This window comes from Salvelinus sp. IW2-2015, linkage group LG1, assembly GCF_002910315.2.
Source record: "Salvelinus sp. IW2-2015 linkage group LG1, ASM291031v2, whole genome shotgun sequence".
NCBI lineage: Eukaryota > Metazoa > Chordata > Actinopteri > Salmoniformes > Salmonidae > Salvelinus > Salvelinus sp. IW2-2015.
In genome coordinates this window covers 29,513,422-29,524,982 of record NC_036838.1, presented here as the reverse complement: position 1 = coordinate 29,524,982, position 11,561 = coordinate 29,513,422, and the positions used below count along the sequence as shown (strand labels likewise).

Sequence of the window (11,561 nt, the reverse complement as noted above, 5' to 3'; positions counted from 1 at the left end):
TAAATAATTGTAAAAAAAATATATATATATATATTTAAAATAAAAAAAGTTTTAAATCGGCTGATTAATCGGTATCGGCTTTTTTTGGTCCTCCAATAATCGGTATCGGTGTTGAAAAATCAAAATTGGTCGAACTCTAGCATCAACATTAAGCTAGCTTGGATATTAACAGACATTTATAAACAAATAACTATTTTGGTAACTCCCGTTTACACATTTTCCCATCACCTGAAGCAAAAAGGAATATCATAGATAACACCAGTGGTCGGTTTGTATTGTCATACACCAACCACTCACTTCAGCACAAATTAAAAAGGCAAAAAATAAAACATGTTGAATGAAAAACAGAATCGAAAGACAGTAGTAGGAGGGATAGATATACACAAAGTTCACAAAACATTAGGAACACCTGCTCTTTCCATGACAGACTGAATCCAGGTTAAAGCTATTATCCCTTACGGATGTCACCTGTTAAATCCACTTCAAAATCAGTGTAGATGAAGGGGAGAAGACAGGTTAAAGAAGGACTTTTAAGCCTTGAGACAATTGAGACATGGATTGTGTGTGTGCCATTCAAAGGTGAATGGGCAAAACAAAAGATTTAAGTGCGTTTGAACAGCGTATGGTAGTAGGTGCCAGGCGCATCGGGATGAGTGTGTCAAGAACTGCACGACTGCTTGGTTTTTCACGCTCAACAGTTTCCCGTGTCTATCAAGAATGGTCCACTGCCCAAAGGACATCCAGCCAACTTGACACAACTTAAGGAAGCATTGGAGTCAACAAGGGCCAGCATCCCTGTGGAACGCTTGACACCTTGTAGTCCATGCCCCAACGAATTGAGGCTGTTCTGAGGGCAAAAGGGGGTGCAACTCAATATTAGAAACGTGTTCCTAATATTTTGTATACTCAGTGTATTTTTTAAAAAAGGGAGAAAAAGAGAAAGCGATTGAGAGACATAAGTGTTGAAGATTTACCTCCGTTACTAGTAACCTTAACCTCTCGGAGCAGAGCGAGAGGCTGAGGGATCTGTAACACACAGCAGCACAGTTCTAGGAGAGAGACTGACACCTTCTGAAAGAGAGCAGCRGGTAAAGGTGCAGAGACTCCCATTGGGCAAGGGGTCAAAGGTGAGGGGTCAGGGGATTTTCAAAGGTGAGGGGCAGGGGCTGATTTGACGAGTGGCACTGTTAGCATGGTAGTGAGGGGGATAGATTCAAGTTTCAGTAACATTTAGTACAGGAGACCACAGAAGGGCCACGTGGTGCTTAGGGATGTGATCTTTCCATGGACTCCTCACTGACTTCTAAAACAGAACTGGGCAACATAAACACTCCTCAACGTGTATGTGTGTGTGTGTGTGTGTGTGTATATATGTATGGTGTGTTCGCCAGCCACAGGCTTATTTCACGTATGTGTGTGGACTTCGGGACTGACCGACAGGAGGGAGTCGAGTCTACCTGTGACGTTCAGCCTCACGTCAAGCTGTCCGGGCCGTGTTTGCTTGGGCCACACCGGGAAAGCGAGCATTCACACATCCTCTCCAGAGCCCGACTGGCCTCGTTCCCCTCTCCTTTCCCGTATTTGTCCAGCTTTTAGAGGATCATCTGTTGACTGGCTGTGAGGAGTAGGGTCAAGTTGACCCAAGAAGAGCATCTATGGATAGTTTTGCATTTTCCCCACTAATGGTTAAGGTTAGGATTGGGGGAAGCTGATCCCAGATCTGGATCTAGGGGAAACGCCACACTGGAGCCTCGGTGTGGTGTGAAGTTAAAGTTAAGGGGGGGGGGCTAAAGTTAAGACAGGGCTCAGTGTTTCGTCCATCGGTCTCTAAAGGCAATGAAACTGGGTCAAGGAAAATCAAACTGATTCTGTGTTAATATACATGGGAAGTGTAGCCTATCCAGTGAGGCCTTGTGGTTTTGTGGTGTGTGTGTGGGTTGTTTAGGGAACCATGAGGGCCACGTGTTAGAAAGGGAGACTGCATCTTTAGAAGCCTTTCAGAGTAAAAACTGTTCCAAATGGCACCCTATTCCCTACACAGAGCATTACTTTTGACTAGGGCCCATAGGGCTCTGCTTGCTCAAATGTAGTGCACTATAGGGAATAGGGTGCCATTTGGGACAACGTTTTTCAATAAATTACTTGGTAATCCGACCACCTTTTTTCCCCCTTTTCTTTTTCCTCCCAGAATTGTATCGTGACACTGCATCAATTTCATAGTTTGTCTTGAGGAGGGAGGGGCAAAACAAAAGCAGAAACACACTTACCATCYCGCCCCGCCGGGTTAGGTAAAGGGCAGGGTGAATTTGGGTTGAGACATGCTGCTTCTCGCTACTTTAGGYAAGAAATGCTACAGAGTTCCAACGTCATTGGCCACTGCCATGGTGTCCACCATGGCAACAGTGCTCAGGACTATCGTGATTGGACCAGAGGGGGCTAGAGTGGCGGGCCAATAAGATCTCCGCAAAGCAATATAATAGAGCCAGGTCTAGGACTTCAAACGTATTGAAGGGGCCATTCTTTAAGGAGATAATACTCATTTCGTTGTCCAAGGTTCAGCCATGTTGAGCGCTGGTTAACCACTCAGAGCTAAGAGCCCTATCGACCCTGGTCAAAAGTAGTGCACTATATAGCGAATAGGATGCCAATGGAAGCATGCATAAACTGTGCTGGATTTATACCAACATCTACACAGAGGCCCTTGCATTTCCAGCTAAGAGGAGAGAGGATGCCTAAGGACTTAACATGAGGGGCACGACACATGCCTCTTCAAGGTTGGGAGTTGTAGTGGTAGTGATTATGCAGCTAAGCAGCTTTTAATAGATGTTTCAGCAGGGGAGAACAAGTCTGGATATTATTTTTCTGGTGGGATTTTTCCCCCCAGTTCAGATGATCAAGTCAGCGATTCCTTCTCCAAACTGTGCTGTTGAAYCTTTTTTTATAAGCCTTTATGAAAAACGGTTAATTTGAGAAGAACATGATAAAACACAAAAGGAAATTAAAACAACCCAAATTGAATTTAGACCCAATATGCCAATGTTTCATTAAATCCAGACCACCAAGAAAGGAGTTTTTTAGGCCYAATGACAGCAAATATGATTGACTTGTCTTGGATAACATACATTTACTTTTGGCTAATAATTGGACTCGCTTCAGTTACTTAAGCCATTTCATTAAGAGTAAGACAGACCTGGCGCTTTTCTGTCCATCTGTGCTCTCAACTACTTTGAAAACACTGCTGCAGTTCATTAGTGCATTACATCTCGTTGGTTGGTTGTAAAGCCTTGGTAGCTTTGTTTGGAGCCGCAAAGGTTAGGCTAGGTCATAGTTTGAGTTCAAAACCCTGTAGCCTGAACACATTAGGTAACAGAGCTTACACTTCAGACAATTCCAGCCTTATTTGCTGTGGACACAAGTATTTTTTTTATATGCAGCTGATGGACTACCAGATTGCTTGGTACCCCCGCTGTGTGTTGCATGCTGGGAGCCTGAAAATGCACAAATTCTAGTCTCATCATCACATCTGATGATAGCAGGCTGGCAACACAGTTTAGCAACTCCTATATCATGAGCACCTTTGCTCGTGTTAAAGTAGCCTAAATGTTGCATGTYTTGGCTAACCCTCTGTGTTTCTACCTGTGCGCAAAGCAGCTCAGGTCTTCAAAGTCAACTAGTGTGAATGATGAAAAGCCTGTRCTGCGTCCCAAATGACTCCCAATCCCCTATATGGTGTGCTATTTTTGACTAGTGCAGATAGGGCTTTGGTCAAAAGTAGTGTACTATATAGGGAATAGGGTGCCATTTGGGACACGTTGTCACTGACAAGGTGGAGAGAGGGATGAAAGAAGTGTCCTTCTCTCCCAAGCTGTACCATCTGTCTGTGTTCCTCTCTTATGCTGTTTATCCCTCTGTTCTCACGTCATATTGGCTTAAAGCTGTATTAAAAACATCACCCTCTTTCATTGGGGAAATATGTTGTCCCCCCTAGTTCTACAAACTACAGCAGAGAGAGAAACGTGCACTGCTTGGACTGAAGAACACAAATAGTCCCTCTAGTACACTGAGGTCTTGTAAAACAGCACGGCTAGGCTACTTGTGATTGGGAGAAAGCCGTGTTCATAGGCAGCCTGGACAAAAGTATTGCACTATGTAGGGAATAGGGTGCCATTTGAGACGCACAGTGTTGTTGTAAACAGAGCAGACCATCACATGGTGGGACATACCATCCTGGGAGGCGAAATAGGGGGTGGGGGGGCTTGAGTACGACGCTCGAATGGCATCCAACCTAAGACCGGTGCCAAAGTACTGGCAGAGTAATGACACCCGAGCAAGACCTTTTTAGAAATGTGTATGACTGAATTAACTCGCAGTCTGGATGTATTTAACATCTAATCCATTGGTGTGGCTATATCAATAACCAATGAGGTTACAGTGAAAATGCTGCATCTCATATGGGAAAAACAAAGTAATTTTTTTGACCACAGGTTGAGATTAAAAACACMGCTGACTCATAATTGGATATGGCAAGTCATTCTCGAAGAAATGGATTTAGCCTACGTCAATCAGCTTTTAAGTATCTGTGGTTTATTGCACTTAAGTGTGCTAACATAAAAAAAAATGGCCACCGTAAACATTGGAGTGAGGCTCTGTTGATGTCAAATATGGGGTCACAAACAAATGTCATAACACAGAATCTACACCGTCTGGCACCGGTGCAAGGAAACCTAAACACAAATCAAGATTTTCAAAAGGAGACTATAGAAACTAGCCTATGTCAACTAGGACGCAGCAGKGTGGATCATACCTTATCAAGTAGCARCAGAAGAGAAGGCTGAGGATGAAGACAAAGATGGCGGTCCCAAACACCACAATGTAGATGTTGAGAGGAAGGTTCTGAAACCCGATATTAGGCATCCTGAAACTGTAGTGCTGGAAATCRGAGCTCATGGATATCCTGCAACGAGAGAKAGAGAMRGATTAGGRGATGTGATAAAGTGATAGATTGACYACAGGACTGTATGTGACTATTGGGCTGAGAGAGTACTGGACAATTTCTCATAGCCAGCAGAAATCTTTGATAAGGCTTCCAGCCTGCCACATAATGACAATAGGTAGGGTGAATTGACGAAGAACAGGCCACCATGATCATATACATTTGTTAGTTGCGTAATGTCACTGAGTAGGCCTATTCCTGATCTTGCACATCATGCGCACCTTCAGCATTCGAATGCTTGTAAAATGGCTTGAGCAATATTAGTCTTTATTAGTACATGACAATCAATGAATTTCCTAGTTATTGTTAACAAATGCACTGTTGAAAAATTGGTTTTTACCTGAATAAAATGAAGCTACCGGAGACAACTCTCATCTGGCTATACCTGCTGATCGGCTTACATTAGATGTTATTGTTCAAGATCACCATCAGCAATAGTTTTGGTAGTTTTGCTTTAAACAATCAGTATATATGGTGATTGTTATAAAGGTAGGTAAAGTTGATAATTTCATAATAGCACTGCGTGTTGAAGTGGATGAAAGAAATCTCACCTGTAAAAATCTCCAAAAATGGTCCTAAACCACTCGATTTAAAGGTGCAACACCATTGCCTGGTTGCTAAAATTCGATTAGTTCACCTAATTTCAGTATGTAACAATACAAAAGGGTAGAGCAGGGTATTTGTCTCTATCCTACGAGTCCGGAGCCTGCTGGTTTCTTTTCTACCTATCGAATATGCCCCACCTAGTGTCCCAGGTCAAATAAAGTTTAAATAATAAATAAATAAAATTCTGGACCTCGAAGCTAGATCCACTGCATTTTTTCATTGTTCCCCTCTAAATCAGGGCCTGATTTAAACTAGGCAAGTCAGTTAAGAACAAATTCTTATTTACAATGACTGCCTACCCCGGCCAAACCCTCCCCTAACCCGGACGACGCTGAGCCAATTGTGCACCGCCCTATGGGGCTCCCAATCACGGCCAGTTGTGATACAGCCTGGGATTGAACCTGGGTCTGTGGTGACGCATCTAGCACAGCGATGCAGTGCCTTAGACCGCTGCGCCAGACAAAAGAGATTTCCCAGCGATTTGGATGGTACAATGATTCTCTGATGGTACAATGACACCCCTCAAACTCTTTCAGTAACCAAAAATATTGTATTTTCAGAAGCTAGTGTACAAATTCGAAAGTGAACAACGCAAAAGAAAATAAACACGGAAAGCATAAAGAATCGCGCACATACTGCTTCTTAGACATGCTTTCCATGTGAATGACAGTGTATACATGTGAGTTATAGATCTATCTATACACAAAAGTATGTGGACACCCTTTCAAATTAGTGGACTCCTATTTGTCAGCCACACCCGTTGCTGACAGGTGTATAAAATCGAGCACACAGCCATAGACAAACATTGGCAGTAGAATGGCCTTACTGAAGAGCTCAGTGACTTTCAACAGGACACCGTCACCTTTCCAACAAGTCAGTTCGTCAAATTTCTGACCCGGTCAACTGTACGTGCTGTTATTGTGAAGTGGAGCAACAACGGCTCAGCTGCGAAGTGGTAGGCCACACAAGCGCACAGAAAAGGACCGGCGAGTGTTGAAGTCGTCTGTCCTTGGTTGCAACACGCACTACAGAATTCCAAACTGCCTCTGGAAGCAATGTCAGAACAAGAACTGTTCGTCGGGGGGCTTCATGAAATGGGTCTCCATGGCCGAGCATCCGCACACAAGCCTAAGATCACCATGCACAGTGCCAAGCGTCAGCTGGAGTGGTGTAAAGCTCGCCGCCATTGGAGCAGTGGAAAAGCGTTCTCTGGAATGATGAATCACGCTTCACCATCTGGCACTCTGCAGGGATGCAAACTGGTGAGGGCCCAATAAAGGTGTCACTTTATTTTGTTGCACCCTGCKAGGGGGAAATGCAGGTTTTAACTAACTAAACAACAAAGAATTGTGTGTGTGTAAAATAAAAAGTGCTTAATGTGAACCTAACTCACAGCTAAAAAATGTAAAGCAAGCAATCCAATGTTATTTGTTGCCTAGACTTTACTGCAATTGACACTCAAGTCTCGAAAAAAACAAAAAAAACAATACACTAATATTGCAGTTAACCATGGCAGCCTTTATAATAGAACGCTTGTGACCACACACACATCTAAATATTGCACTTGGGGAAAAAACATTTTAAAGTAGAAATAGAATGAAACAAACAGGCATTCTATTTTTGCTCTATTATAGTGGCCACTATAGTAGACATCRATCAAGTGCACAAGGCTACATGTGTGCAAAAAATAATGTTCACTGAGTAAAAAATGTAATAATCCCCCCTCACTCACACAAGTGTTACTGTCGAGCTCAACACAACAAAAGCAATATCTTTGGGCTACTCTGCAGGTTATTACATTGTACACTTTCTGCCTGCGGACATCTGTTCTACAATGTGCCAGCAGCAGAGCATGAGACCCTTTGTTGGCATAATTTTCTCTCAGGAGAGGGACACCTGGCATACCCATTTTATCCACTGTATTGAAAAAGTGAGAAAGAGGGAAAGTATGTGGTGTTCTTCACCTCTATAGGTTTCTCTGGCTAACGGATAATTTGATCCAGCTAGCAAGATAACGTTTCTTAAGATGCTAACAATAATTGTTCCACCCGCACTTTACTCTCACCTCAAACTTTCCAAATGCCAGTTTTCAGTTACAGCTCATGAAGTACGCTCATCACCTTCTCACCCCCGTCTCATTGTCAGGAGACCTACCTCTTCGTTGTTATTCAGGGATGCCGCTGCTGTAAATGGCAAACTGCCTTTCTACTCTCTGCTGTCTTTCCAGAGCAGATGTTGTAACTAGCAAATGTTGTCTCTTCTCTCTTCAGTCGCGTGCTGCATTCTGCGGTTGAGCCTTGATACAGCCAGTATTGCTCCAAACACGCTTCAAAAGCCCCCCACCCCCTCCTCCCCTACACAAATCACGTAGGTCCTATTTTGGCGAAAGGGACTAGTTTGCATCCCTGAGTCCGACATACAAATCTGGTTTGGCGGATGCCAGGAGAACGCCATCTGCCTGAATGCATACGGCCAAAACTGAAACGTTTGGTAAAAGAGGAATTAATGGTCTGGGGCTGTTTTTCATGGTTTGGGCTAGGCCCCTTAGTTCTAGTGAAGGGAAGTCTTAACACTACTGCATACAATGACATTTTAGACAATTCTGTGCTTCCAACATTGTGGCAATAGTTTGGGTAAGGCCCTTTCCTGTTTCAGCATGACATTTCCCCCTTGGACAAAGCACATACTTTTGGTGATGTATTCAATTTAGTCAGGTCACCCAAAAATTTGGGTGAATTCCAAAGTTGTGCTATATATATTAATTGGTTATGTCATAGCTACATGTATAAGATAAATAAATGACTAGCTCAAACACTTTTAATTTGCAAAAATGACAAGTTAATTAGTGGGTGATGGTAATTTCAGATCGTTTTTTTTAACATACATTGCTGCTCTAATCTGATAGTGTGGTGGTAGATGCCCAGTCTCAGCTCAGGTGCTTACATACACCATAGACATAATATTTTTACGCACACACACATTTTAGGGACCAACAATTTATGCCCATTCAAAATCCTATTTTCCCTAACCCTAAACCTAACCACTAACCCTAAAGTAGTGAGGCCYGGCAAAATGTCCTCACAATTGTAGTTGGTTTACTATTCTTGTGAGGACTTTTGGTACTAACAAGTATAGTATAATGTGTCCACACACACCCTACTACTACTGAAGAAAATACAATTCCTGAGTGAGTATGCGTTTGTGTGGTCCACAACGGAAAATTCCCATTCTCCACAGAGGGACATGCCTAAGAATGAAAGGAGGAAAAGAGAAACAAAACACACACACATGCTAGGATTGGGTGGTATACCWTATTTACCATATCCTGGGAATTTAGAAAAATCCTCTGTATGGATTTTCCRATACATTTAAAAATATATATAAATCTGAATATTTGTACATTTGAAATAAATACCTGCAGTCAACCTGTGCACTAGGAAATAGACAAAGCAGATCGTGTTCATCAGTTCGCCTGTTAGATCATTTTTCATTATGAAGCTTACCGGTACTAGTTTCCCAAAACAGCTGTTTAAGCCAGTCAAGTGTGTTTGTTTACAAAGATGCACAACAAGCAAAATGGGAGCTTCTTGAGGTGAGTTACTCCTGCAGCRCAACTTAAGTGAGGTGAACAAGTTACACTTGTATGAAATTCAAAACTGATATATTGTATAACTATTAAGTTAACTATCTAAGRTGCGCCAAATTAACTCACTCCAGCTGGGTTTTGCTAAATGGCTAACRTTAGCTTGCAAGATCAAGCTTCTTGGTGACAGCAACAGAGACAATCGCCTCCTGGATGAAGATCCCTGCGGTCTAATATTTGTTTTGTGTGTGCTGCAAACTGTGTTTTGAGATACTTGCATTACTTTATGAGTTGTCCTAGTAAAAAATGTTTGCATGCGCTCGTTAGCGTTTACCTAGCATCCCCTATGGGGATTCCTTAGTACATGTTAGCATTCTGGTAAATAACATTTTTGGGGCTTTATTTACATTTGTGGAAAAAGGGGCCCTTGTGTGCACTACCGGTAATAATGTATATCCTGGGATGGCACAGGCACAGTAAGAAGGTAGAAAACTGGATACAGCCCAACTCTACACACACAGAGTTTACAGTTACTCCTCCCTATACAGCCAAGCCAACAGACAAAATAAAACATAAACCCTGCCTTCCACTCACACTGTTTACTTCCAGAAGACACACACTCATTAACCCACACACACACACACACACTCACCCGCGTGGTGCCTTCATAGTGTTGAGCGGAACCCAATCTTTAACTCTGAGAACGGCAGCGCTGGGAAGAGGCTCAGCCTTTGTTAATTTTCCTATTCCCCTCGTCACACACACTGCGACCACGAATGGTAGTAATAACACCATCACAATTTAACACCCTCATTCTCCCTAGCTTAGCCGCTAGGCTGATATGCGGTCATAAACACTGCTGCCCTCTCAGTTGGGCTGAAATCTGCCCCCCTGCTCTGCCAGTATGCAGTGGCTCCACGCCAACCTCACAATCTTTCTATCAAAACGAGGCCACGACTGGAAAGCCTGGTTATCGCCACTTAGCTGAGCTCCCAAACACACTGGTTCCACATGGCCCTTTGACATACACATTCCAGAAGCAAACACACACACACACACACACACTCTGGGGTAACATGAAACCCATATGTTCAGACCAGGGCCTAAAATTAACTTTTTGGTCCAGCAGGTAGATAAAAAAAGATATATATAATCTACCAGGTCTAATTTACTTGAAACTAAAGTCTACTGAAGTGAGACTCTGTCCTTGTTATTCTTGGATATTTACCTTGTTTTGTTCACAAGCTAGGTTGTTTTTCAATGTTTGAGTTGAGTTTCAACTGTTAGGGAAGAGAAGGCAATGATAAAATGGCGCCGGAAGAAATGGCAGCAGTTTTACGGGCGCCTAACCAATTGTGCTATTGTGTGTKTTTTTTCTCGTGTTATTTGTAACTTATTTTGTACATAATGTTTCTGCCACTGTATCTTACGGCAAAAAAAGAGCTTCAGAATATCAGGACAGCGATCACTCACCTCGGATTAGACAAAGATTTTTACTTCAACAAGCAGGACGCACAGGATGAACTTCAGACACCCGACAAGGCCAAAATCCCTGTCATTGGCAGGAGAAAGAGACGCAGGTACAGAGGACAGAGCGGGGTGCCTCGTAAGGATATGCCGAAGGCGAGTGGGAAATCTGCCTTTACCGTCAGTATTACTTGCCAACATGGATATACACTGCACTGGCTAGATAGAACAGCACACTCCAGTAAGGGGGGGGGGGTTAGATCGTGCATATTTGTAAACAGCTGGTGCACAAAATCTAAGGAAGTCTCTAGATTTTGCTCACCTGAAGTAGAGTATCTCATGATCAGCTGTAGACCACACTATTTGCCAAGAGAGTTTATCTATATTTGTCGTGGCTGTTTATTTACCACCACAGACAGATTCCTGCACTAAGACCACAGTCAGCTGTATAAGGAAATAAGCAAACAGGAAACCGCTCACCCAGAGGCGACGCTCCTAGCGGCCAGGACTTTAATGCAGGGAAACCTAAATCAGTTTTATCAAAATTTCTATAGGCATGTTAAATGCGCAACCAGAGGGAAAACCATTCTAGATCACTTGTACTCCACACACAGAGACGCATACAAAGCTCTCCCTCGCCCTCCATTTGGCAAATCTGACCACAATTCTATCCTCTTGATTCCTGCTTACAAGCAAAAATTAAAGCAGGAAGCACCARTGACTCGRWCWATAAAAAAWAAAAAAAGTGGTCAGATGAAGCAGATGCTAAACTACAGGACTGTTTTGCTAGCACAGACTGGAATATGTTCCGGGATTCTTCCGATGGCATTGAGGAGTACACCACATTAGTCACTGGCTTCATCAATAAGTGCATCGAGGACGTCGTCCCCACAGTGACAGTACGTACATATC

The 11,561-nt window shown here is 43.0% G+C and overlaps 1 protein-coding gene across 1 annotated transcript in view; it reads right to left on the bottom strand.

Moving 5' to 3' along the window:
* LOC111964363 (RING finger protein 24) overlaps window positions 1-10,183 on the bottom strand; it is a 34,032-nt gene extending 23,849 nt beyond the window's left edge. The window contains exons 1-2 of the mRNA XM_023988246.2: window positions 9,835-10,183; window positions 4,805-4,954 (exon numbers count right to left, since the gene is read on the bottom strand). Coding sequence (XP_023844014.1) covers window positions 4,805-4,954; window positions 9,835-9,977 — 293 coding nt within the window. The 5' untranslated portion in view covers window positions 9,978-10,183. The remainder of the gene's footprint in view (window positions 1-4,804; window positions 4,955-9,834) is intronic.
* Between the last annotated feature and the right edge of the window lie 1,378 nt (window positions 10,184-11,561).